Raw genomic sequence first — 22,370 nt, forward strand, 5'->3', positions numbered from 1 at the left:
CTCCTCCATCCTGAGAATATCTGCCAAGCCTGCCAAGCAATTTTATATGAACAATGGCTCGTACTCGATATTGAATTTTCCAAGGTTTTCAGCTGGTGTTCAGTTTCGTGCGCCAGAGTACTGTCTCACTGTACGTGACGTGGCTTAAGATTGGAACTGGAAGCTCCTTGGGGAATTCTGGGAGTGTTTTCCAGTGTTATGGTGTCAGCGGTCCCCTTGCCAGCAGGTAGCAGGGCTGGCTTGGCTCTGTCACTTTGTGGTGATGTAACTGGGGAGTAAGAGTTAGCGCAATTTAAAGGCCAGCTCTCTTGACTCAAATCAGCTTTGACAGCTGTGTGTGTGTGTGTGTGTGTGTGTCTGTGTGCATGAGTGTGTGTGTGTGCCTGTGTGTGAATCAAACCCACTAGACAACCTGGTGACAGCAAAATGAGGGGACATTGTTTTTTTATGGGTTGTGGGGACACAGTGACAGCCCAAGGTTATGAGCGTCATTATGCTTCCAAAGATGATGAACCCTCTTTGTTTATTATCGCTGCAAAGATGAACTGAATGTTAGGAAGAGTCAGTCTTGTGGTGAAGGCAGGTTACAACTGGTATGTTAAGAGGAGCAAGACCCATTTCCTGGTAGACTACTCAGAAAGTCATTTTGTATTTCGTATGCACACAGAGCACCTCAGCCCTCAACCCAAGTTGATGGATATCTACATTAACCTGGTGACTCGACTTATCCTCTTAGGGTCTTGCTTAGCCTAGAAACACTTCTACCAAGGCTCTTCTCAATTTTACGAGTTGGGTTCGAGACGGACCCAAACCAAACACAGACTTCATCGCACAGACACAAGATCATTTTGAACATTATGGAGTCTCACATTCCCTTTATATTCCACAGGGTGTGACGGCCAGGGCTGAAACGATGTCCTCCGTTCAGAATGACCTACCAGCACTGTGTGTATTTCCAGCAAGTAATGTTATTGCGCACTGCAAGGTTAGTATTCGGGTACCGGTCAGCCGTCCTCGTGGTTTCAGGAGAGGAATATAACATGGAACAGAGCTGGACTCTGCAGAGCAGGAGGCTAGTGGCTGCTTACTCAGTCTCTGTCCCACTAATGGGATGTTCAGAATGACCAGAGAATGGTAGCCAGCAAATGGGGGGAGGCTAATTTTCCTGTTGGAAAGTGATAGAGAGAGAGAGAGAGAGAGAGAGGTGGGAGGAAGGAAGGAAGGAAGGTTGAGGAGGGAGGTAAGATTTAAAAATGTTCATGTCACCTCCTGCCCCCCACCCCCCATGGCCCCCACAGCTCACGGTTGCCAGGGTGACACAAGAGAAATAAGAGAGGAAAGTATCTTGCAGTGTTTTGGCCCCGTTCCGGAACAGGGAGCAGACAGAAGGCAGAGGCGTAGATAAGATGATTTCACTCTCTCTGTCCCCCACCAAACAATGGCTGAGGAGGATAATACTCTGGTATTAACACTGCAGGACAAATCTAAGCCCACATTCCACGTAAAGCTGCCTGACTATTTGAAACATGCAATAAAGAACCAGAACTAGGAGCTGAGTGTGTTTTGGAATTAACGCGTTGCGCCGTCTTTATTCCTCCTGTTACTCATTACTCATTCCGAATTCATTTTAAAAACACTTTGATAATTTATGATAGACGTTTGCCCCAGGAATTATATGTTGGCTGAATATATCATCTTGCAAATAGCTGGAGTTTTTGTGTGGTTAACATAAGGGAGTTAGATTAACTAACTAAAGTTCGGGAGGAAGATAGCGCACCAAGACTCCTCCTATACTCCAATCAAGCAAATCGCAAAAGCAAAGGAACAATGCGCACCAACTCCAATCAACTTCATACGCATCAGCCTAGCGAAAGCACGGAAGAATGCGACCAAACTCCCGGTATCAATTACGAGGCTTGTATAAAGTGTCTTCCGTTGCTCTGATCCTTGTGCTAGCATGTTTTTAGCATGTTTTTGTCACCCTCCCGCCCTCCCCTTTTCTCTGCTTCTCCCTGTCTATCCAGGCTCCCCGGGGGATCCGGTTGAGCCGCTGCTCAGCCGTGACCCATAAGGACTCTCCGCCACACCCCGAGTCCATACCCGGTAACTATTCATGGACCATCCACATCACCTCCCCGGAACCCAGGCCCGGCTCTGCTACCGGCCTCCATCAGCACCAGGCTCGGCCCTGCTACCAGCCTACACCAACCGCCTCAGGCTCGGCTCTGCTACCAGCCTACACCAACCACTCAAGGCTCGGCTCTGCTACCAGCCTCAGGCTCGGCTCTGCTACCAGCCTGCGACACCCTGCATTAGGCTTGGCTTTGCTACCAGCCCAGCTTCAATAAAAGCTATCTATTCAATCGATGGTGTGATTACTGAACTCGTGAATTATTGTTTATTCATCACATTATGTTAGAATGCAAGAGTTAATAAAAGTAAAAGTCTGCAGTACAATTGAATTACTTCAAAAAAGACAATTAAGTTTACAGTCAAGAGGAAAAACTCTTTTGTTTATTTGCCATGAATTTCACATTGTGAAAAGAATCACATGTACAAAACAATGCCATCTAAAAAAATAGAAATTAAATCAAATCTTGACACGACAATAAAGGAACCAAAGCACATTTGACGGTGTTTTTAAATATGCATACTGTCTGAATTTACATTTATATTTTTGCGTATATTGAAAGCCAGTCTGTGAGAAAGACAGGGAGCAGAGAGCTGTTTTATGTTCAGTGTGTCGAGTCAGTTGGGTGAGAAGAGCGAGAGGGAGGCCACAAGGAAAACATCACTTAACACTTGCGCGTGAATAGCAGGGGCATTCATTGTAGACCGTCTCTGTAGCTTGTGTTCTAAAGGGAAGGAACCCCCTCATCTGATTGGTGAGGTTCAGCCGTGTTCTGAGAACAGCGGTTCAGGGGCTGACATCAAGGGAGCCAATGAGGTCTCCGGAGAATTCTTGAAATCATTGGTGTTCGTGGGTGGGGGTGGGGGGGTTCCAACAATCAGTTAGGAATGTTGAGTTCTACCTTTTGAATTCTGAAGCATGGTGAATGGATTTGCTGAATCCATCCGTGTGTACATCCAGAAAAAGAATAATACTCAACTCGCATACCTATTAATAAGGTATAATAGATTTACGAATGTTCAGTAGTTAGGGTTGAGATTAGCTAGACAGACGTAACAGGCAACACACCCCAGGAATCCATGACAGGTACCTAGTTTTAGATGCAAGTATTAAAAGACATTCTCATTTTTTGGGGGTCTTTTAAAAACCCTATTCGCGATGTTTTTTTTTTTTGTCATTTTTTTCGTGCATCAGTGACACAATGGTGAAAAAGCACTGCGGTGTCTGCCCTTTGTGAACACAGCGAGCAGGGTTCAATGACTAACTATCCTGTTCCTTCTCCTCGCTCTGCCCTTCCTCCTCCTCTTCTTCATTCTCAATGTGACTCAGGGGTCTGTCTGGAGTTCAGGGACATGTGACACAGTACCAGCTGTTCCAGGGGACAGCTGCTGTCACTGCATTCCTGACATACTAACTGCAGCAGGGGCTGTTGTGTCAGGATCCGAGCCCGGATCTCGGTGGTGATGACGGCCCTTACTGTTCCTGGGACACGCCTGCGAGTTTCTCTAGCATCCTGGCGGCCATCACGTTTTTAAATGCAGAGTAGTTGTTAGTTCTACTGTATGGAGCCTCCGTTGCATCTAGTAGGCCATTTGTTGGGGTTGGTTTGCCCCAGCTCAAAGGTAAATACGGTCCTTTGAATGAAACCGAGCTTCAAGAGAAGACTTGAGCGTTGAGAATGTACGAGGAGGTGGCGACGAGGGTCCGCCCACATCAGGCCATCTACGTCATCTGGCTTGCAACTTCCTGACCTGGCCACTTGCACCCTGGGTAATCTGAGCTATGTCCCCCTTCTCCCTACATCTGACCATACTCTGACCGTGTCACCCACCTCCCCTCACCCTCCCCCCTCCCCTGACTTAACAGAAGGGAGATCAGCCACGCCCCCTTGGAAAAAGAACAGGTTCCACTTGGAAGCAGTTGAACTGTGCAAAAAAAGCAGCTCAAAAAAGTTTGATAAAACACATACAAAAACTGGGCCATGCATGTAACACCCCAAACAGACATTCACGTATGTATGAATGCAGGCAGAGATTAAACAATAAATAGGATTAAACATTTGGAACATAAACAAAATGAATCGTTTCATATAAATAAAGAGGACTCCATCTGGTTCCCAAGGTAACTAGACTCTTATGACCGTGCAGCTAGCTCGGAAGAAGTTCTGAATCGTCGCCTCAGCCACGGGCGAACGTCCATCAGTAGTCAACAAGACCGTTTCTTTCATTGGAGCTTTATGTGAACTGTCAGTCATTACAGTATCATGTGCGCACTGTCTTGTGCCATTGTGGGTATGGTCCATTCTGCTGTGTACCTGACTTTGTCAGGAGAGTGAATGTTCAGCTGTCTGTACAGGGCTGGAGGGGAGATGGGGGGGTGGGGGGGGGGGGCGGTGGGGGGCTCACAGCTTCACCTTAACAGGCATGTCAGGGCATGATGACCCCCTCCCTTTTGTAGCTTTTCCACCCCACCACACCTCCTGCGGGGGGTGTGACTTGTGCCGGGCCTCCAGGCTTCTGAGGAGGCGGAGGGCCAGCCAGGGCCACGGGCCAGCCAGACTACCCAAGCCCTCTGCATGGTCTGCTGGCAGGAGCAGACCTGGTGCCTTCTTCTCCCAGATGGAGAGATCCTGGAGTCTCTCAGTCAAAGGAAAGAGAGGAGGGCGGGAAGGTCACTTCCTAATTGTGCTGTCAGGGTGTCAGCCGTCCGAACCGACCGATGTCAACCACTCCTTTAATCCTCCATCCTTCATCCCTCCGTCCAGCCTTGCGCAGAAGGTATATTTTTATTTTATTTACTTTTTATATATCGTAGTGAATAGCCATTACCGGGTCGGCAGTCTTTCATGGCAGGACGGAAATAAAAGGGGAGAGGTGTGATATGTGTAGAGTGCTGCCATTAAAGGCTGAAGAGCACAAGCATGATATGTAAATAGTACAACAAGTTGGTCTTTTTTAGAACAAGCAGCAGGTTGTTTGGTGTTTCTGAACAAACAGCATCCGAAAGGTTCCCCTCAGAAATGCGTCAGGGTTGGTTACTTCTAACCCTAGATGACACCAGCACAAATGGAAGATGACATCCGTCTGGTCGCAGGTCTACGCAGGGACACGATGGTTCTGTGGTTCCATTGATTCTGAGTGGCCACAATGCCACCCGCGAGATAGGTGTGTGTGTGTGTGTGCGGAGGAGGGTGTGTGTGTGTGTGGGGGGGATTATCCCATTGTTTGTGTTGTTTTGAGAAAAAAGGAGAGAGATCATGTTATTTTGATTGCACAGCAAGTTTAAGAGGTTGCTTCTTCTTCTTGGTCTTCACAGTTTGAATCCAGTGGATGATGCAAAACAGGGAAATCTGAGGAGAAAGAGGAGGAATAGGAGAGAGAGAAAAAAAAACAACAACCATTAGACTAACCCGAGGGATTTGTGTGTCGACATGAAAACAAGCAACTTACTTAAGAGGTCAGGAAAAACCTTCAGTTCTTTACATAACCACCACACTCAAAATAACTACAGAACCACGTTGGAAAAACGGACAGCTTGGACACATTTCTCAACAGTCAAAAGTTCAAGGAAGCAGCGCTAAGACAAACTCCAGACCTCGTTTTTCTTTTCCCACCCCTTTCTTTTCTCTCTCCCAGAGTCAAACCAAAGAAGATAGCCCATGATAGCACCTGTTCCTCCTAAGCCATGTGCCAGAGACATCCCGCATTAGGGACTAATGGCCTTCTCTATGAACGGGCCTGGAACTTTCTCCATTAGCTTTTTCCCCCACTGCCTGTTTGGATGGTCTATCGCTCTCATTCCACCGCTTACATTCCTCAGATCTTAACTGTCTCTTTCCAGTCCATAATGACTTTTTCGGCATTAAAAGCTTTTCTGCTTTCTCATCTTCACCCCTTATGGCACAGATGGTTTATGGCCCCAGACCCACCCCTCTGCCCCCGCCCAGACCAATATGTAATGTGAGACTGATATCCATTTTAGAGACAGATTGTCCACCGTCTCTCCTCCTTAACGTGAGGTCCTATGGGGGCAGTTGATCTTCCACTGACAGTGGTAGCCGAACACACGCATGGACACGCACGCACACGCACACACTTGCTCCCGCACACACACACCCAAATGCACAAGCACACACATTAGAAGACATCTCGTGCCAGCTTGGCCTCCATGGAGATCCATTTCCATGTTGGCTAAGAGGAAGATTCCGGTTTCACTGAGAGAGGGATCGCGACAGGCAGGCCTCTCCATCTCCTACCTCTATCTTATCAGAAGCATCTGTTAAATGGATGAGGCAGCTAGCGACCAGACGAAAACGAGCATGATTCTGTTAGCCGTGTCGGTGGTAAGAAGAGGAGGATTGGAGAGGAGGAGTCTTCGCTCAGAGGAGTTGTGGGTAAGAGGACAAGTTGGAAGAGACACACCACCAGGAGACAACCGTCTTCTGCTCCTGTCCTCTGTGTTCTAGTTCTGTAGTCTGTAGCGGACAATTGCACTGCTGTTGTGAAGCCTTGAAACATTAATGACTGGCCAATAACAATGCAATTGACAAGGGCTTCTCCCTTTACACACAGACAGCCTTTCACAGTCTCGGCTCTGTCAGCCATCATGACTGGCAGGCCACCAATTAAGACGTTTCGAATGAAATAAGCTGGGCTTAGAGACTGCACTGGCCGCCGTTAGCTTGTAGTGGCTTAGAGATGGTTAAACCCTTCTCTGAAGACAGTCTCTCTCCCTCTCTCTCTCTCTCTCTCTCTCTCTCCCTTTCTCTTTCTTCCCTTATCTCGGCCCCCCTCCCCTTCCCTCTACCCCGCCCCCTCCCTCCCCCCTCTCCATCCCTTCCCCCTTCATTCTGTGTCTCTCTCCCTCCACAGAAATGAGTCACAGAAGGGAGAAGTGTATCACAGAGAGTATTTCGTCTTGGAAGGGCAGAGCCTTAGTATCTAGGCAGTGAAGTGAAGCTAACCCCGAGCTTCCTTCCTTCCCTCCCTGGCTGGCTGCATCACATGCTGTAGAGGACAGGAGCGCGCTGGACAGCTGGGCAGCCATGCTTCTCCCCACTCTCTCTCTCTCCAGCTCCCTCTGCCTTTTTTTATTTTCTTCCTCTCTCTCTTTTCCCTTTCACCCTTCCTGCTTTTTTTCCATCCATCTTACACTCCCCTCTTTCTCCTTCTTTCACTCTCTCTCTCTCTCTCTCTCTCTCTCTCTCTCTCACGCGCGCTCACTCGCTCTCACTATGTTTTCATGAACTGAGGTCAGGACACCATTTCAACAGGGTCTGCAAAATGATATGGGTTGCTGTTTGTGTGTGTGTGTGTATGCTATGCACGTGTGCTGGTAGTAAGTGTGTGTGGGGTGGAAAGCGAGAGTTGGATTATGACACCAAAGCCTGCAGTGTACAGACTGAGCAGGCAGGGCCGCCCGTGGCCGTGCTCCACATCCGTCTGGCCTGTTTATCATCAGAGAGAGAGAGAGAGAGAGAGAGAGAGAGAGAGAGAGAGAGAGAGAGAGAGAGAGAGAGAGAGAGAGAGAGAGAGGGAGGGAGGGAGGGAGAGAGAGAGAGAGAGAGAGAGAGCGGGAGACGGACAGAGAGAAGGCTACACTTTTGAGGAAGATGGGTGTGGGGGTGAGAGGGAACAGGCTATTACAGGGGCAGCACAAAATCACAGTCAACAGTCACTTCCAGCCAAGGCGCTCTTACTGTGCGTGTGTGTCTGTGTGTGTAGAATAGTTTAGCCTAACCCATCCCAGTCTGGCTCATAAGCACAATAAACCCATCAGAAGATGATTGATTGTGGGCGAGTCTCCTTAGAATTTTTGTAGCCTGCTAGCATGTAGCATGTCTAATTGGCTTCCCTCCTCTCCACGTGGGGGAAATCTCCCCCACAGGGACAATAAAAGTATTCTATTCTGTTTCAATTACCGCACTCTGCCCCTCGTCCAACCCCACAGGCTCATAACTCACTTAACCTTCTCACACACTCGATCCCTATCCCCCCCCCACCCTCTCCACTAGCTCTCATGTGTGCCCTTTCAGTCTGCACGCACAGACTGACACACACCCTAACGCACACTTGCACACGCACAGTCACACGCAATATGGTACACACACAAGTATCTCCCGCCATTACAGCAAACAAACCGTTCTGTGCGAACCCGTGTTATAGTTAGTACTTTAGCAATGCAGACAATAGAGAAAGAAACAAAGGGGGCCAAGCGGAGCCGTCTCTATGGCGACATGGTCGGTTTCGAACAATATGCTCTCCTGCTTCAGCTCTCCTCTGCCGTCCCCCGTGACGCTGTCTACACCTCGCCGCAATCCCCCACAGGCTACACAAAAAATATCCTGCTGTCCTGGAAATGTGCGAGCCACAGCAGCACGGCTGGGTGCATGTGCACATTCTCAACTGTATTGCGCCATCGCCGGGACTGTCGTCAGCGTTCTCCTCGTCGTTATCATCCTTTTCATCATTATTTTTGTCATCATCGTTCTCCTCATTATCGCAATGATCATATCTGATAAATGTATCCCTTTTTTGAACCTGAGGCAACTCTCTCATCAGTGGGGCTCGACAGGCCAGTCCTAGTCACTGGTGGTTTGTCTGAGAACAAACAAGATGTCAAGAGGAAGTAAACAAAGGAAGTAGTTGAATATTGGCTGATTGGTTAGCATTCCGGTTCAAAGCTGAAACCAAAACCACATCCCTAAAAACTATATCAATACCTAATGTGCCTGATTCAATAGGGATATTTGTCCCTTGTAAATAGGGTGATGTCTTGACAGGGTTAAAATGTCAGCTGTTCGGCGGCTTGGATGTCATCTCTATTTGACCTGGGAATGAGCTGTTCTATCCCTTCCTTTCCTCCCGTGTGAATCTCTGAACCGAAACAGCCAATCTATATTCAACCATGTTTACATGGAAATATGACAACAGGATATTGTTTCATGTTTTTCCTCTCAGCAGAGCCAGCCTGAAACCTAACAGTGTTGCTAATACATTATGCATTCTCTCCTCTGACAGATAACACACAGTACGACAGAAGAGAGGCGGCAGGCGACTGATCTCCGTACCTCATGGGATGCAGGCAGGGGGTGTTGGCTTGGGCAGTCCCAGCATGCCTTGCTCAGGCAGGCAGGTGTTTCCAGGTGCTGACGAAGGCGGTGGGGATAAGCGAGTAGGGCACTGTGGTGATGCTATTCCAGGCATCCAGCGTCGGGTCGTAACAGTCCAGCGTCTTGCAGCGCTGCGTGCCAAAGTACCCGCCCACGACGTAGAGTTTGTTGCCGGATGCCACCGCCTGGCAGCTCATCCGCTTGGCCGTGACGTCGCCCACCTTAGTCCACTGGTAGCTGTCGCTGCTGAACTTGTAGGCCGAGCACGCCGAGAATTCCGTGTCCCCGCCCATGACGAAGATCTGGTTTCCGAGGACGGCAGCGGCTGTGTAGCGCCAGGGCTGCGGGCAGGAGGCGGGCACCGTCCAACGGTTCTCTTGCGGGTCGTAGCACTGCACCTTGGGTAGTTTGTCGTGAGTGACGCTGGTGCCCCCGAATGCAAACAGCTTGAGTTTGACGCTGACCACTGCCGCGTTGCTCACGCCTTCTCTCAGAGGGGCCACCATGGTCCACTTGTTGGTCGCCGGGTCGAACTGCTCCACCTGTTTGAGTGACACGGAGGGCGAGGCCGGCAGGCAGCCCGTGGCGGCGGTATGCCCTCCCACCACGTAGAGGCAGTGTTTCAGCTCGGCTGAGCCGTGGCCAAACCGGGCGATGAGCATCGGTGCCGCCTTGGACCACTCCTCCTGCACGGTGTCGTACACCCACACATCTTTGGACACGCCGTTCTCCGAGCCCCGCCCCCCCGTGACGTAGACCTTGCAGCCGATGGCACAGGCACTGAACTCCTTCCTGGGGCTGGGGATGTCCGCCTTGGGGATGATCTCCTTGGCCTTCTGGTCCACCAGGTAGAGCTTGTCGCACATGAAGGTCTGTCCGCCCAACAGGAAGAGGGCGTGGCTCGTCTTGCGGGGGCGGGCGCAGGGGCTGTTGACCACGCCGTCGTTCTGCAGGATCTTCAGCTTGCAGCGGATGGCCTCGTCCACCAGCTCCTTGCTCTTCACCTGGGCGTTGATCAGCTCCTCCGTGGAGACGTTCTCCATGAGGAAGATGGCGGGCAGCAGCGCCAGGCGGACCGTGCGCAGCAGCTCCGGCAGGCCGCAGTGGCGCCTCTCCAGGTCGTAGTTCACCCAGTTGAGGGCCGCCTCGTACACCAGCCTCTCGTCCTCCGTCTCCAGCTCCTCGTGGGACAGCAGCTGGACCACCATGTCCTTGGGGAGCTGGAGGAAGTCCTCCGTCTTACAAATGGCCGGGAAGTTGCTCAGGCACATGCCCCAGGACAGCTCCGACAGCTTGGTGCACTGGTGGGCGTCGGAGAGCAGCAGCATGCCCAGGCAGTTGGACGGGTGCAGGTTCCTCTCCAGGAACTCGGCGCAGGCGTCCCGGATGTCCTGGAACTCCAGCATGTCGCCGGCCTCCAGCAGCGACTCGGCGTTCTCCTCGTTGATGACGACGCGCGAGGAGTAGGCGTAGTCCAGGAGGAGCTCCAGGACCTCGGGGTGGATGGAGTCCCTGAAGTCCACCTCGTTGGCCTGGCTCTCTCGCAGGCCTCCGCTGAACATGGCCTCGAAGTAGCGGCTGCAGGCGGCGAGCACGGCGCGGTGGCAGGGGAAGGAGCGGCTCCCGGCGTGCAGCAGGACGTCGGTGAAGAGCCGCTGCTGGCGGAGGGCGTTGAGGTGCATGAGGACGCTGTCCGCGTAGGAGGACTTGTGGAACAGGTAGATGTTCATGGAGCCGGTGCTGGCACGCGACTTGCGGTTCTCATGGACGCAGACGGACATTTTCATTGAATCCTGAAAGGGGTCAGAGAACAGAGGAATTGTCTTGAGTGTGTGCCGTGTGACTGAATGTTCGAGGTGACGTTCCATGGGCATATGTGAAGCGGTCTGTGACATTGCTCGTATAACACATAAACATTTTGATTTGATTCGACAAGTAATATACAATACTGATACAAGGGGCCATTTGAAAGGGTCTTTTACCATAAAAACATAGGGACATAGATTGGAGCAATATAGAAGTAAGCCAAGCCCTGGTAGACTGTATGACTCATCTCTGTACTAAGTCCATAGGAGGGGGAGCGAGGCGTCTTTTGCCCGCATCTCATCCTGAATACACAGGCGCTTGTCTCATACGATCAATATCAGCAGGGTCTCTCTGGACTGACCAGAGCATGAGGCAAATGCCAAAGACGCTCACGTGTCAAACAGAGAGGTGCTGGATGATGTCATACCTCACATACATACACACATATATACACACACACATCCTGACTGATGTCTGGCTGGAAGCTGACTAATCATTACCAGGTGTCAACTGAGATGGAGAGAGAGACAGAGAGTAATAGAGAGAGAGAGAGAGAGAGAGAGAGAGAGAGAGAGAGAGAGAGAGAGAGAGAGAGAGAGAGAGAGAGAGAGAGACAGACAGACAGACAGACAGACAGACAGACAGACAGACAGACAGACAGACAGACAGACAGACAGAGATGGCGTGATAAGAAGAGAGTTTGGGAAAAATAGAGAAAGAGACTAAAGAGAACTTTCAAAAGTAAACACTGTGGCAGTTCAGCCGTCCAATCAGGAGGAACAGGAGTGAAATGAGCACTATCACCGGGCAGGACTTCAACATGTCTCGCAAAGTAAACGGCTGCCATCTGCTTGTCTGAAAGTGCATATTCAAATCTAATCAGTCTTGATTGTCATGTAACTGATACCGGGGCAACAGTCCCCAGCCGGCTGTCCCTCCCATCTCTCTTCCCTAGCTGTAGGTTAATTGTGTTTAAGCCAGCAGCCAGAAGCTCGAAGGCGCTGAAACAGTCGCTTAGTGAATTGGGACATTAATGACACATCAGTATGGCTGATCCATCGCACCTGATGCCTTCTGGTTAATCCATTTACACAAGGAGCATCTGGGCAGGGTGAGAGCTGGCACTGCTGAGTGTGAATTAAAACCAAATGTCCTTCCTGTGCACTGGGGAAAGGGGCTCCTAGGGTGATGGGGTTAATGTGCGGGTTGATGTGTTATAGGCTACTTACAAAGGTAATCCAATCTGTTGCCTAGACAGATGTAAGCCGAAGGATCATATGATACAATCAAATATAAGATGTGTGGATATGGGCTTTGCAAATTCAACTGAAATCAATGCAACATGAATCTAAATCAGTTGTTGGGGGCTTTCAAAATAGTGCAGCCCATCTTTTACGTAGAGGGGTGGTTGTAACAGCTCAATAAACAACAATTCCATAACAATTTCGTTTTTGACGAACTGTTTAATATCTAGAGTTATTATGAGAACAGCAATAAAGGATGGCAGCAAAAACCCAACATTACATGGAAACGTAAAGATAAACATACGTGGGGCGTTTCCTGTTCCACAACAAATCTTACCTATGTTTTCAGTTGGAATTTCAGTCAAACAACGTATGGATCTCATCGGTTCTCTTGGTGCAAGTAAGGTACAGATGAAACCTAATTGGCAGTCAACTGTATGAAAATTCCTTACCTCTTTAGGTGAAAGTAGGAGTTCAATTCTATCCCCTTTATCCCTCGAACATGCCACCGCTGGAAGAGCCACAATGATGGATCAGCCAAGCCTCTTGTGCTTGGGATTGTGCGCTTCTTGGTTATCTCGCCTCAGTCGCCTGGGCGGAGGAATCGAAACGTAGATTTTCAATGTATACGAGAGTTATCTCTTTGGATGTATCACTGACTCCTCTGACAATGAATCCAAAGAGTGACACCTTAACGCAACGAACCGTCCCGTTTAAATAAATTCTTCCGTACAGATATATTGAATCGTAGCGCGTAACGGTTGGCCTCAACTTGTTCCTGCCGAGGTGCTGCGCGTTTGTGTCTGTGTGCGCGTTGCGCTCGGGTCTTCCCTCAATAAAATCAATGGGTGTGTTTATAACAAGGGGGAGGAACATTCAAGGTTTTAAGACGAGAAGTGGGAGGGTTATGCAAAGTAGTGTGGTTTCTGCTGGGAGTAAATGGCCCTTGGCCCTCGTGGATGCTTGCTTAAAGTACGAACAGGTACATTCATATCTAAGATTGTGGTGACTTGTCCTTATTTACTGTAATGAAACCAGATTGACATTGTAAATGAAGAGGCACTAAGTGTACTTAGTTTGGAAATGGCACTCTTATTTAAGACATAGCCTATATCCTCATTTGGGCTACTGTATAATATACGTATACTTTTTAATAATCTAATTCCATAGGCTATATACAGCCTAAACAGATCATTCTGCGCACCAAAGGTTATATGGACTAAATACACATGTATTTGCTTAAGCTAATATAGCTATAATTAAATTAGAAAGAAAGACATATTCTGTTCAATGTTATCACATTGTTTGCATAAAGGAAGTAGGCTACTGTATGAGTCAAGATATTCTGAGGTAGAGCACAAGCACAGAGATCATCTGCCAGCAGGCCTAGGAATTGGAAAGGCGTGTTTCAACTTAGTTATTGACCATTTATGATAATTGTCCATCATTTGACAATCTACATGTCCAGCTGGCTATTGAGAGACATGAAGCCAGAAACATTATTTAGAACTGCAGCGCCGTCTGCTGGATACCTGTCATTTGGACTTTATTTTACAATTCAGTGAATTCAATTCCATTACTTCTTTTTTAAAAGCTGCCGGCGATCAATCTCAAACAAATTAAATTTGGCACTAGGTTACTGTAATATTATGTAGATTCTGGACTACTTCAAAAAAACCATTACTTTTATGGGATAATACAATGGGATTACGCGTAGAACAGTAGCCACTGAAGGCTTCCAAAAAAAAGGTAAAACGTACCATGAAAAGTCAGATTTTTTATGTAGAATGGTTTTCCGTAAGTCTTAAGACTTATGAACCCTCAAATTATTGTTTATGTGGAGTGTGTCCCGTTGAGTTTTGTTTATCTGCTTTTTATTATGGTTCGTGTAGGTTATCGTGTTTGTTATTGTGTTATCGGTGTAACACTGTGCATTTATACATTTTTGTATTTGTATATTAGCTTAAGTAAAAATAATAAAGAATCCTCTATGTAACCTGCTGATGTAGTCATGTGAGCGATCTTATGATTCGCTACATTTTTACCTTTCATTTCCGCATTTGAAACCTCGCCCTCTTCAGGGAGCTTTACAAACATCACGACATTATCGAAACTCGAAGCAGAATTCGGACTGTTACAGGAAGGTTGTATTGGTCCTCAACATGATCGTGATGCTGAAGTTTGCGACGTTGTTGCTCACAGCAGTTGTAAGTCAGGGGCTTCAGTATAACGACATTAATGAGGCGGAAGAATTACCGGCGGACGGTTCGAAGTATGGCTCTCTGTGGCCCTTGCCTCAGAATTTGAAAATATCAGAGACCACATTCAAACTGAGCAGTGTTAGTTTCCAAATTGTTGGCTCTAAACAATCGTCTGCTGGTCCAAGCTGCAGCCTTCTACAGAATGCATTTAGAAGGTAGGTCTATGTGTTGAAGTGAATCACTTACCATTCTCATTCATCACGCTTTTAATGGGGATATTTAACTTTCTATTTGAGGTAGGCTAATTGTAGCTGTGTCAAAAGCACGTAGCTATTTATTAAACTGGCCTCGTTTAATGTATCACACATTTCAAAGTCACCAATGCAAATACTGCATGATAGTAGGTTGTTGTGAACTAAAGCAGGAAGACTGTCGGTCAGCCCTCCACAGAGAAAAGTATGTTCATTGATTCCATGAAGCTTGTGTCATAGGGTGATGGCTATAAGCCAAATCCCTTGCCTGATCTTTCAGCAATTGCATTTAACCGGTTTGTGTTTGGTTCCACAGGTATTACGACTACATCTTTGGATCGTTGAGAAAGGGACACCACAAGAAAACTGGTCCCTCCGAGATTGCGGAGCTACAGGTGTGGATCACGTCAGCTGACTCCGAATGTGACAGCCACCCCAGCGTGTCTTCTGATGAGTCATGTGAGTGCTCTGTTGCTAGACCTCTTCCTCGCCTGATCAGCAGAAACCCAAGTTTTACAACAAGGGAGATAAGTATCAATTCATAATTGAATGGTCTCTGGCTATGTAGAGCAGTTTATTTTTCCCTTGAAAAACAAGTTGTCCTCTGCTCTAGTTGCAATGCAAAACACTGAAAGCTTTGAGTGACAATAAACCCTGGCCCAGTTTCCCAGACATGGATATAAGAATAGTCATAGACTAAACTTTTTCAATGGAGATTTGACAATTCAATTTTTCTCTCACTTCAGGACTAGTCTTAATCCATGTCTGGGAAACTGGGCCTAAAACTAATGTCCAAAACTCTTCAAGGGTTTCTTTTGTAAATCTTTTTTTAAATCACCCAACACCGTCAAAAAGTTCTGTAAAGCAAACACATTCTACAATGGAACGCAGTTCCTCTCTCTTCTTCTGCTGGCCAAAATCACTTCCATTTAGAATCTACATTTTACTCATTTAGCAAACGCTTTGATCCCAAATGATTCACTATATGGTGAGCTTTTTGGTGTCTAAGAAGCTTCCAGCTACTCTGTGCCAGCAACCGTAGTAGTCCCTGGTATGACCCAGTACCTGTAGTGTATTAACTTGTCGTTGCTCCTTACTTCCAATGGGGAGAGAGATTACTGGAGGAGTAGAGAGCAGGGTTAATTTAGGAGTTAATCTACAGTTGAAGCCAGACCTGCTGCACATGGGGACTTAAAACACCGGCAATTTGTAGGATATTTTTAATACATGTTGTTAACTCTTCAACTCTGCACTAGGATCAGTCAGTTGTTGTAACCCCCTGCATCTTCCCTCTTTGTGTCCGTAGATGAGCTGACAGTGGACCAGCCTTATGCTGTGCTGAAGGCTCCCAAGGTCTGGGGAGCTTTAAGAGGTAAGAGAATACAGCCGGCATGGTGTGGGTTTGTGTGAGTAAACGGGCTGTGTTGAAATCACTGACACAATGTTCTTTGTGGAGTTACAATATTTCATGAATTGATTTGTATACAGGTACTGGTATACATGTATCAGTTCCCTGAAAAGCTCTTGTACGCCTGTTGTAAACCTTTGATATCACTATGGTCTGTTTACCTTGTGTGTCTGTTTTTCATATTATCAGGTCTTGAGACATTTAGCCAGCTGGTCTATGAAGATGAATATGGAGCAGTGAGTTTACCTTCAGTTCCTTATCTAGAACACAAGAGACACTTGTTAAATATCTAGGGCACTGTACATTGCAAAGTCATGTGTGTCTTAGCAACAGTTATTGGAATGAGGAAGCTCTGATGGCTTGCTGTGCTGATATTAATATTTTTGGGGCATTGAAGTTGTGTTTAACAAGGCTAAACTCAGCAAGCAGGTTTTTCCACCTTATCTCTCTGCTTTAATCTTGCTTCCTTAGAAAACTCTCAATGCCACTGTGGTCAGTGACTTCCCACGGTTTGCACATCGAGGGATCCTATTGGACAGCTCTCGTCACTTCCTGCCAATTAAAGTCATCCTAGTCCAGCTGGTGAGTTTTCAAGGTCATCATTTGGTCCTTTTTGTTTCAGTGTAATACATACTAATACAAAAATATGATTAAATAATCATTAACTTTTGTGCAACCTCGTTTCCTGTCTTCATAGGAAGCCATGGCGATGAACAAGTTCAATGTTTTCCACTGGCACATCGTGGATGATCCCTCCTTCCCCTACCTGAGCCGCACCTTCCCCCAGCTCAGCCAGCAGGTGAGGAAGCTGAGGAGATTGTTTGGCAGCTTAAGACCAAACAAAGACTTCCTCAAGGAATTCCACCTGTCTGTGTTTACAGGGGTGGCCAAACCTGTCCACCCAGTCTACTTCTAGATAGGTTCCTGAGTTCAAGGCAAACTTTGTACATTCATGATTTGCATGTTGACAGGGAGCGTATCATCCCTACACACACGTGTACACCCCCGCCGACGTGAAGATGGTCATCGAGTTTGGCCGTCTCAGGGGCATCCGGGTCATTCCTGAGTTTGACACCCCGGGTCACACCCAGTCATGGGGTAAAGGTCAGTGAGTGTTTGGAAGGTCACATGGTGGCAATGGCATTGTGTGTCTTTTCACCAGTCAGTACTTGGTTCCCTCCAATGACCACCCCCCTCCCACCACACACTCCCCCCCCTCCAGGCCAGAAGGACCTGCTGACCCCCTGCTACTCAGGAAGCAGCCCCTCCGGCACCTTTGGACCAGTCAACCCCATCCTCAACACCACATACGACTTCATGAGCCAGTTCTTCAAGGAGGTCAGCACCGTGTTCCCCGACGCCTACATCCACCTGGGAGGAGATGAGGTGGACTTCAGCTGCTGGTGAGATGATCCTCGGACACCTGTAGACCAGGAACCGGACTCGAAACCATCTCACGATCTTCGAGGACACAAACAGATATTCTATGTAAATGTATATCCTGTAGAGTGATATCCAACAGATGTTACCTAATTGTCACCAAAACATTTTCGGACTTGCAGGAAGTCCAACCCAGACATCCAGAAGTTCATGTCTCAGCATGGCTTTGGTGAGGACTACAGAAAACTTGAGTCGTTCTACATACAACGGTGAGATTTCTAGTTTTCTTCATGCCTGCCAAAAGCCTCAACCCATACTATAGTTACTAAACAAACAAAAAACCCTGTCTAGAAGGATTTAGGATTTTGTTAGGATCCCTATTAGCTGAACCAGAACATCGGCTACTCTTTCTGGGGTCCACACAAAACATAAAAACCGATAAGACACGGTCATGTTCTACTTTTGTTAACGATGGCTTGGTGATCTCAAATCTTCATGTTTCGTATGTCAGGCTCCTGGATATCGTCACGACGACCAACAAGGGGTACATGATCTGGCAAGAGGTGTTTGATAATGGCGTCAAGGTAACAAGCTCTCTCTCTTCTAGAACGTCAGTTCACGCCATCCATTAGAAATTAGAGGCATGCAGTGTTCAGGAATATTTCATGTTTTGGCTTGGATGCTATGCATGGCTCTGCATGAATGCACTTTAGCATGGTTGCCCAACTAAGTTCTTGAGGATCTGCAATACATAATCTTCTCAAAGAGCAAATCCAACTGGAGTAATGCATCAACAATGTAGAGAAATGTCTCCAGAAGCAGAGTTTTTCAACCCCAAAACAACTTTTTCGAATTCACAGCATAAATCCAGTGGCAAGTCATCTTAACCAGGGTTGTTTTTTTTATTTAATTTTTTATAAAAATGTTTTAAAGAGCGTTAGCCTTTCCTTTTAGTATGCAGAATATTCCGTGCTCTCCAGAAGAAAGTGTGTGTTTAAACACTGTGGCCTTGCCTGACTGTTCCAGCTGAAGGCTGACACGGTAGTCCACGTGTGGAAGGGCAGCAGTCTGGAGAAGGAGATGGAGCAGGTGACCGGGGCCGGCTACACCACCATCCTCTCCTCCCCCTGGTACTTAGACTATATCAGTTACGGGCAGGACTGGCAGAAGTACTACAAGTTTGAACCGCTCAACTTCAATGGTCAGTTCTCACTGAGAGGTGGTTCTCTAGGCCAGAGCTACCATTTAAACGAGATATAAATCTTGTATGACGTGTTTTAAATATAGTGAGAACAAGGGTATATTTGTATTCATTATGTTAGGGAACTCTAGTATCCTTATGCTTACACCAAAATACTCCTTGTTTCCTTCAACAGGCTTACACTTGACTGCATGTGATCCTTTTGGGCTTAGTTGGGTCATTACAAACGCTCAATACCTGCAATATTTGCTTAACGCTCTGACAAATGACTAAATGTGACAAATCGACTGTTTTTTTGCAAGCATGATGCACAACAAAAATGCAGTTTCAGGGGTATATTCAAGATCATGAACATGTTTCTACCATGATGATGCATATTCACCAATACATTAGCATAGTTGGATTCAATGTTGCTACAATGTTCATGGCCTACCATGAAGCCCCAAAGTAAACACACCTAAAGCTCTTGACAGCCCACTGTCCTCACCTCCAAGCACAGATCCTTCAGCAACACATCACCATTGCTCTCTCCACCAGCTCACGTCTTGAATGTACCCCAAAACAAGCTCATCCACGTATCATCATCATCAAAGTTGTTATCTTGTGCAGCATGCCCGAACCGTTTCTCCCAACTCCTTGGATGGAAATTTCTTCCACAGACCTGAGCATGGTTGTCAAGCTAGGAGCTCAAAATGTTTGTTTTATTTGTTTTGTCGTGTACCTTGCAACTTGGCTCCAAGGTATAGTCTTATCAAATTGTTCTGTTAGATGGTGTCAAAACAGCTCCAGAAACGAGGTCAGCCTTTCCTGTGGTGTGCTGTGCATTCCACATCAACCACAATCATCACAGGTGTTCCCTTTTGTTTTGAAGTTCTATGACGATTTATCCAGTGAGTTTTAGACACTGTGGCCTTGCCTGATCCTTGCAGCTGAATCCTGACACGGTAGTGCACGTTTGGATGGGCAACCAGCTCGAGGAAGAGATGCAGAATGTGACAGGGTCGGGCTACACCACCATCCTCTCCTCCCCCTGGTACTTAGACTGGATCAGTTATGGGCAGGACTGGCAGAAGTACTACAAAGTCGAACCGCTCAGCTTCAAGGGTCAGTTCTTTGCTGTGGAGTGTGTGAGTTCTCTAGAACAGGAGTCCAGTTGTGGAGATTGAAGTGTCACAGGACACCTGAAGTTCTTCATGTTCCCTAAATAGATTTTTTTTTTTTTCCGGACAAGGTGAAATGCATGGAACGCGCTGTACGTGTTCCTCGCTTCCTTCAACAGACTTGCACTTGGCAGTAGCATTTTTCCTTTGGGTTTGGTTGGGTCAGTGGAGCATTGGCTTGGTTCCGAGAGACTGGTTCTTGTTGCATGGTGGGTTCAGAGCTCAGTAGGTGGTTGTGTGTGTGGGTTTACATGGGAGAGAACATTTCCTGATTTTGCATTGATATTCAGATCGTAGCTAGATAGTTAGCTGCACCAGTAAGGCTTGTGCATTACGGGATCTCCATCACTGATTATCGTGATATAAGTTCGAGCATCATTGGCTAATGCTTTAATTCATGGTATAGCCTATGTATGTTTATCTTTTTCTGTTTGTACTATTGAAAGTTGGTCCTTAAAACTACTGACTTCTCAAATGCTTGATAGCGCACATCTTTTCTTTGCATCCCGACTGAAATAAGTTTTTGCAACGTACATGCACAACAGTCCTGCCATGTCTGGGGTACATTCAGGATCGACAACAAGGCTATCATCGCTCACCAAGACATTGCCATACCTCCTATTGAATCTAGCGGTGGCATCATGTCCTACCATGAAGACCCAAAACAAACACCTAAACCATTGAGGAAAACCGCATCGGAAGCCTCACCTCCAATCAAAGATCCTTCAGCAACACGTCACCATTGCACTCTCCACACCTGTTCACGCCTTGAATGTACCCCCGATACGAGCCCGTTGACGGAGGACGGTGTTCCGTGACTAGACCCGATCGCACCGTCCATGCGCGCTGTACTTACCCCACAGGTTGTGCTCACGTCTGTGTGTGACTTTGCGTCGTAGCTGAAACCAGACACGCTCATCCACGTGTGGAAAGGCAACGAGCAGCAGTACCAGGATGAGATGGCCAGGGTGACGCTGTCTGGCTACCAGACCCTTCTCTCCACGCCCTGGTACCTCAACCGCATCGCCTACGGGCAGGACTGGCAGGCCGTGTACAAGGCGGACCCCCAGAACTTCAAGGGTGTGTTTGTGTCTTGATATGGTCATTCATTTAATCAAAAACCTTTATGATAACTGTTGAGCTAGCTCTCGCTCCAGTCGCTTGACGCTTTTTGGACCGATGGATAATTGTTTTTATGGTTTTGTTATGTTCGTAATGAACCCAGACTTTGCCTGCCCTCTGCTTCAGACTGATTAGTTTGCTCATGTGATGCCATTGTGAGCTCCGACCCACCAGCCTTGAACACAAACTTTTGTCTCGCCAAAAACTTCTTGTTAAAGCATGATTTTACAGTGTGGTTTTCTCATGCAGGAATCTATGCAAGTGTAAGCCTGTTGACAAAAGCAAAAGAGAGAAACACTTTGAACTTAGCTACTACACGCTAATACTCATAACTTGGCTTTTAAAGGGCTCTCACTTGACATCTTTAGCTTCATGTGACCTTTTGACCTCCGATTGACTCGCATGTCGCAGGCACTGATGCTCAGAAGAAGCTGGTGATTGGAGGAGAGGCCTGTCTGTGGGGAGAGTATGTGGATGCCACCAACCTGACCCCCAGACTCTGGTAGGAGGCACTGCACCAATCACATTTTCACTCGTTTACAGAAAATGTTGATTTACAAGCTAACTTCCCTCAGCTTGGTGAAGAACCAGCTCCAGTTCTAGAATTGAAATCAAGTCAAAATGATGCCACGGTGATTCATTGATTGTGCGCGTGTGCCAGGCCTCGTGCCAGTGCCGTGGCGGAGCGTTTGTGGAGCAGCAAGGATGTGACTGACGTTGGCGACGCCTACACTCGATTGGTCCAGCACCGCTGCCGCATGGTTGGGTAAGTAACCATAGTCACTACCCCGCCATACATCGCAACATCATAAAACATCGGCAGGCACAACATAACGTCTCCGCGGCTCTTTGTAAACGCACTTTGTGCAACCTTTTGATCGTGATCTATAAAAAAAAGATTGAGATTGTTTTGTGGACGATGCGCAACGGGATTTTTGTTTTGAACCAGGCGTGGGATCCCAGCAGAGACTCTGTTTACTGGTTACTGTCCCCACGAATACAACGGCTTCTGAGGGCCATTGGGAGCTTGGAGCCCCGGAGTTGAAGGAGGAAGACAAGGATGGGTAGAAGGATAATCAAGGGAAATTTACAACGCACATCCTTGCCCAAAGGTTTTATATGAATCTCACTTCAGATCAAGATCACGTCTGTCCAGCACTGTTCTGTTCGGTCATTCAGTCAAGCATGTACGTTGTCACAAATTGGAAAACCAGTCGTTTATAGCTCGCTCTATCAGTGGAGAATCATTTTGTATGTGGTCGCAGCTATTGTGAATTCGCACTTGTTATATGAATGTATGATTCAATAAAATTATTCAACCTTTGAAAGGTCAAATGGCTGTGAAGTGTTATGAT

General features: G+C 47.3%; 2 protein-coding genes across 7 annotated transcripts; one reads left to right on the forward strand and one right to left on the reverse strand.

The window, feature by feature from the left end:
* Positions 1 to 4,002: 4,002 nt before the first annotated feature.
* enc1 (ectodermal-neural cortex 1) lies at positions 4,003 to 13,037 on the reverse strand. Its single transcript, XM_067250970.1, has 3 exons — positions 12,745 to 13,037; positions 9,201 to 11,035; positions 4,003 to 5,480 (listed from the first exon to the last, which is right to left on the reverse strand). Exon 2 carries the CDS (start codon positions 11,027 to 11,029, stop codon positions 9,254 to 9,256), a length of 1,776 nt encoding a protein of 591 aa, XP_067107071.1. The 5' UTR covers positions 11,030 to 11,035; positions 12,745 to 13,037; the 3' UTR covers positions 4,003 to 5,480; positions 9,201 to 9,253.
* Positions 13,038 to 14,376: 1,339 nt separating this feature from the next.
* On the forward strand, positions 14,377 to 22,353 carry hexb (hexosaminidase B (beta polypeptide)). Of its 6 annotated transcripts, none has more exons than XM_067251004.1 (14): positions 14,380 to 14,708; positions 15,061 to 15,203; positions 16,051 to 16,116; positions 16,342 to 16,388; positions 16,624 to 16,734; positions 16,850 to 16,951; positions 17,124 to 17,256; positions 17,375 to 17,555; positions 17,715 to 17,801; positions 18,044 to 18,116; positions 20,793 to 20,973; positions 21,427 to 21,517; positions 21,677 to 21,781; positions 21,965 to 22,353. In XM_067251004.1, the coding sequence occupies exons 1-14, from the start codon at positions 14,455 to 14,457 to the stop codon at positions 22,026 to 22,028; spliced, it is 1,638 nt and encodes a 545-aa protein (XP_067107105.1). In that variant the 5' UTR covers positions 14,380 to 14,454; the 3' UTR covers positions 22,029 to 22,353. The 6 variants fall into 6 exon arrangements, with proteins under 6 accessions (XP_067107108.1, XP_067107109.1, XP_067107105.1 ...); XM_067251006.1 differs by lacking the exon at positions 20,793 to 20,973 and adding an exon at positions 19,663 to 19,837 and having other exon boundaries at positions 14,381 to 14,708; positions 21,965 to 22,352; XM_067251005.1 differs by lacking the exon at positions 20,793 to 20,973 and adding an exon at positions 18,559 to 18,733 and having other exon boundaries at positions 14,381 to 14,708; positions 21,965 to 22,346.
* Positions 22,354 to 22,370: the final 17 nt, after the last annotated feature.

The sequence above is a fragment of the Osmerus mordax genome, chromosome 14, assembly GCF_038355195.1.
Source record: "Osmerus mordax isolate fOsmMor3 chromosome 14, fOsmMor3.pri, whole genome shotgun sequence".
NCBI classification, from domain to species: Eukaryota; Metazoa; Chordata; class Actinopteri; order Osmeriformes; family Osmeridae; genus Osmerus; species Osmerus mordax.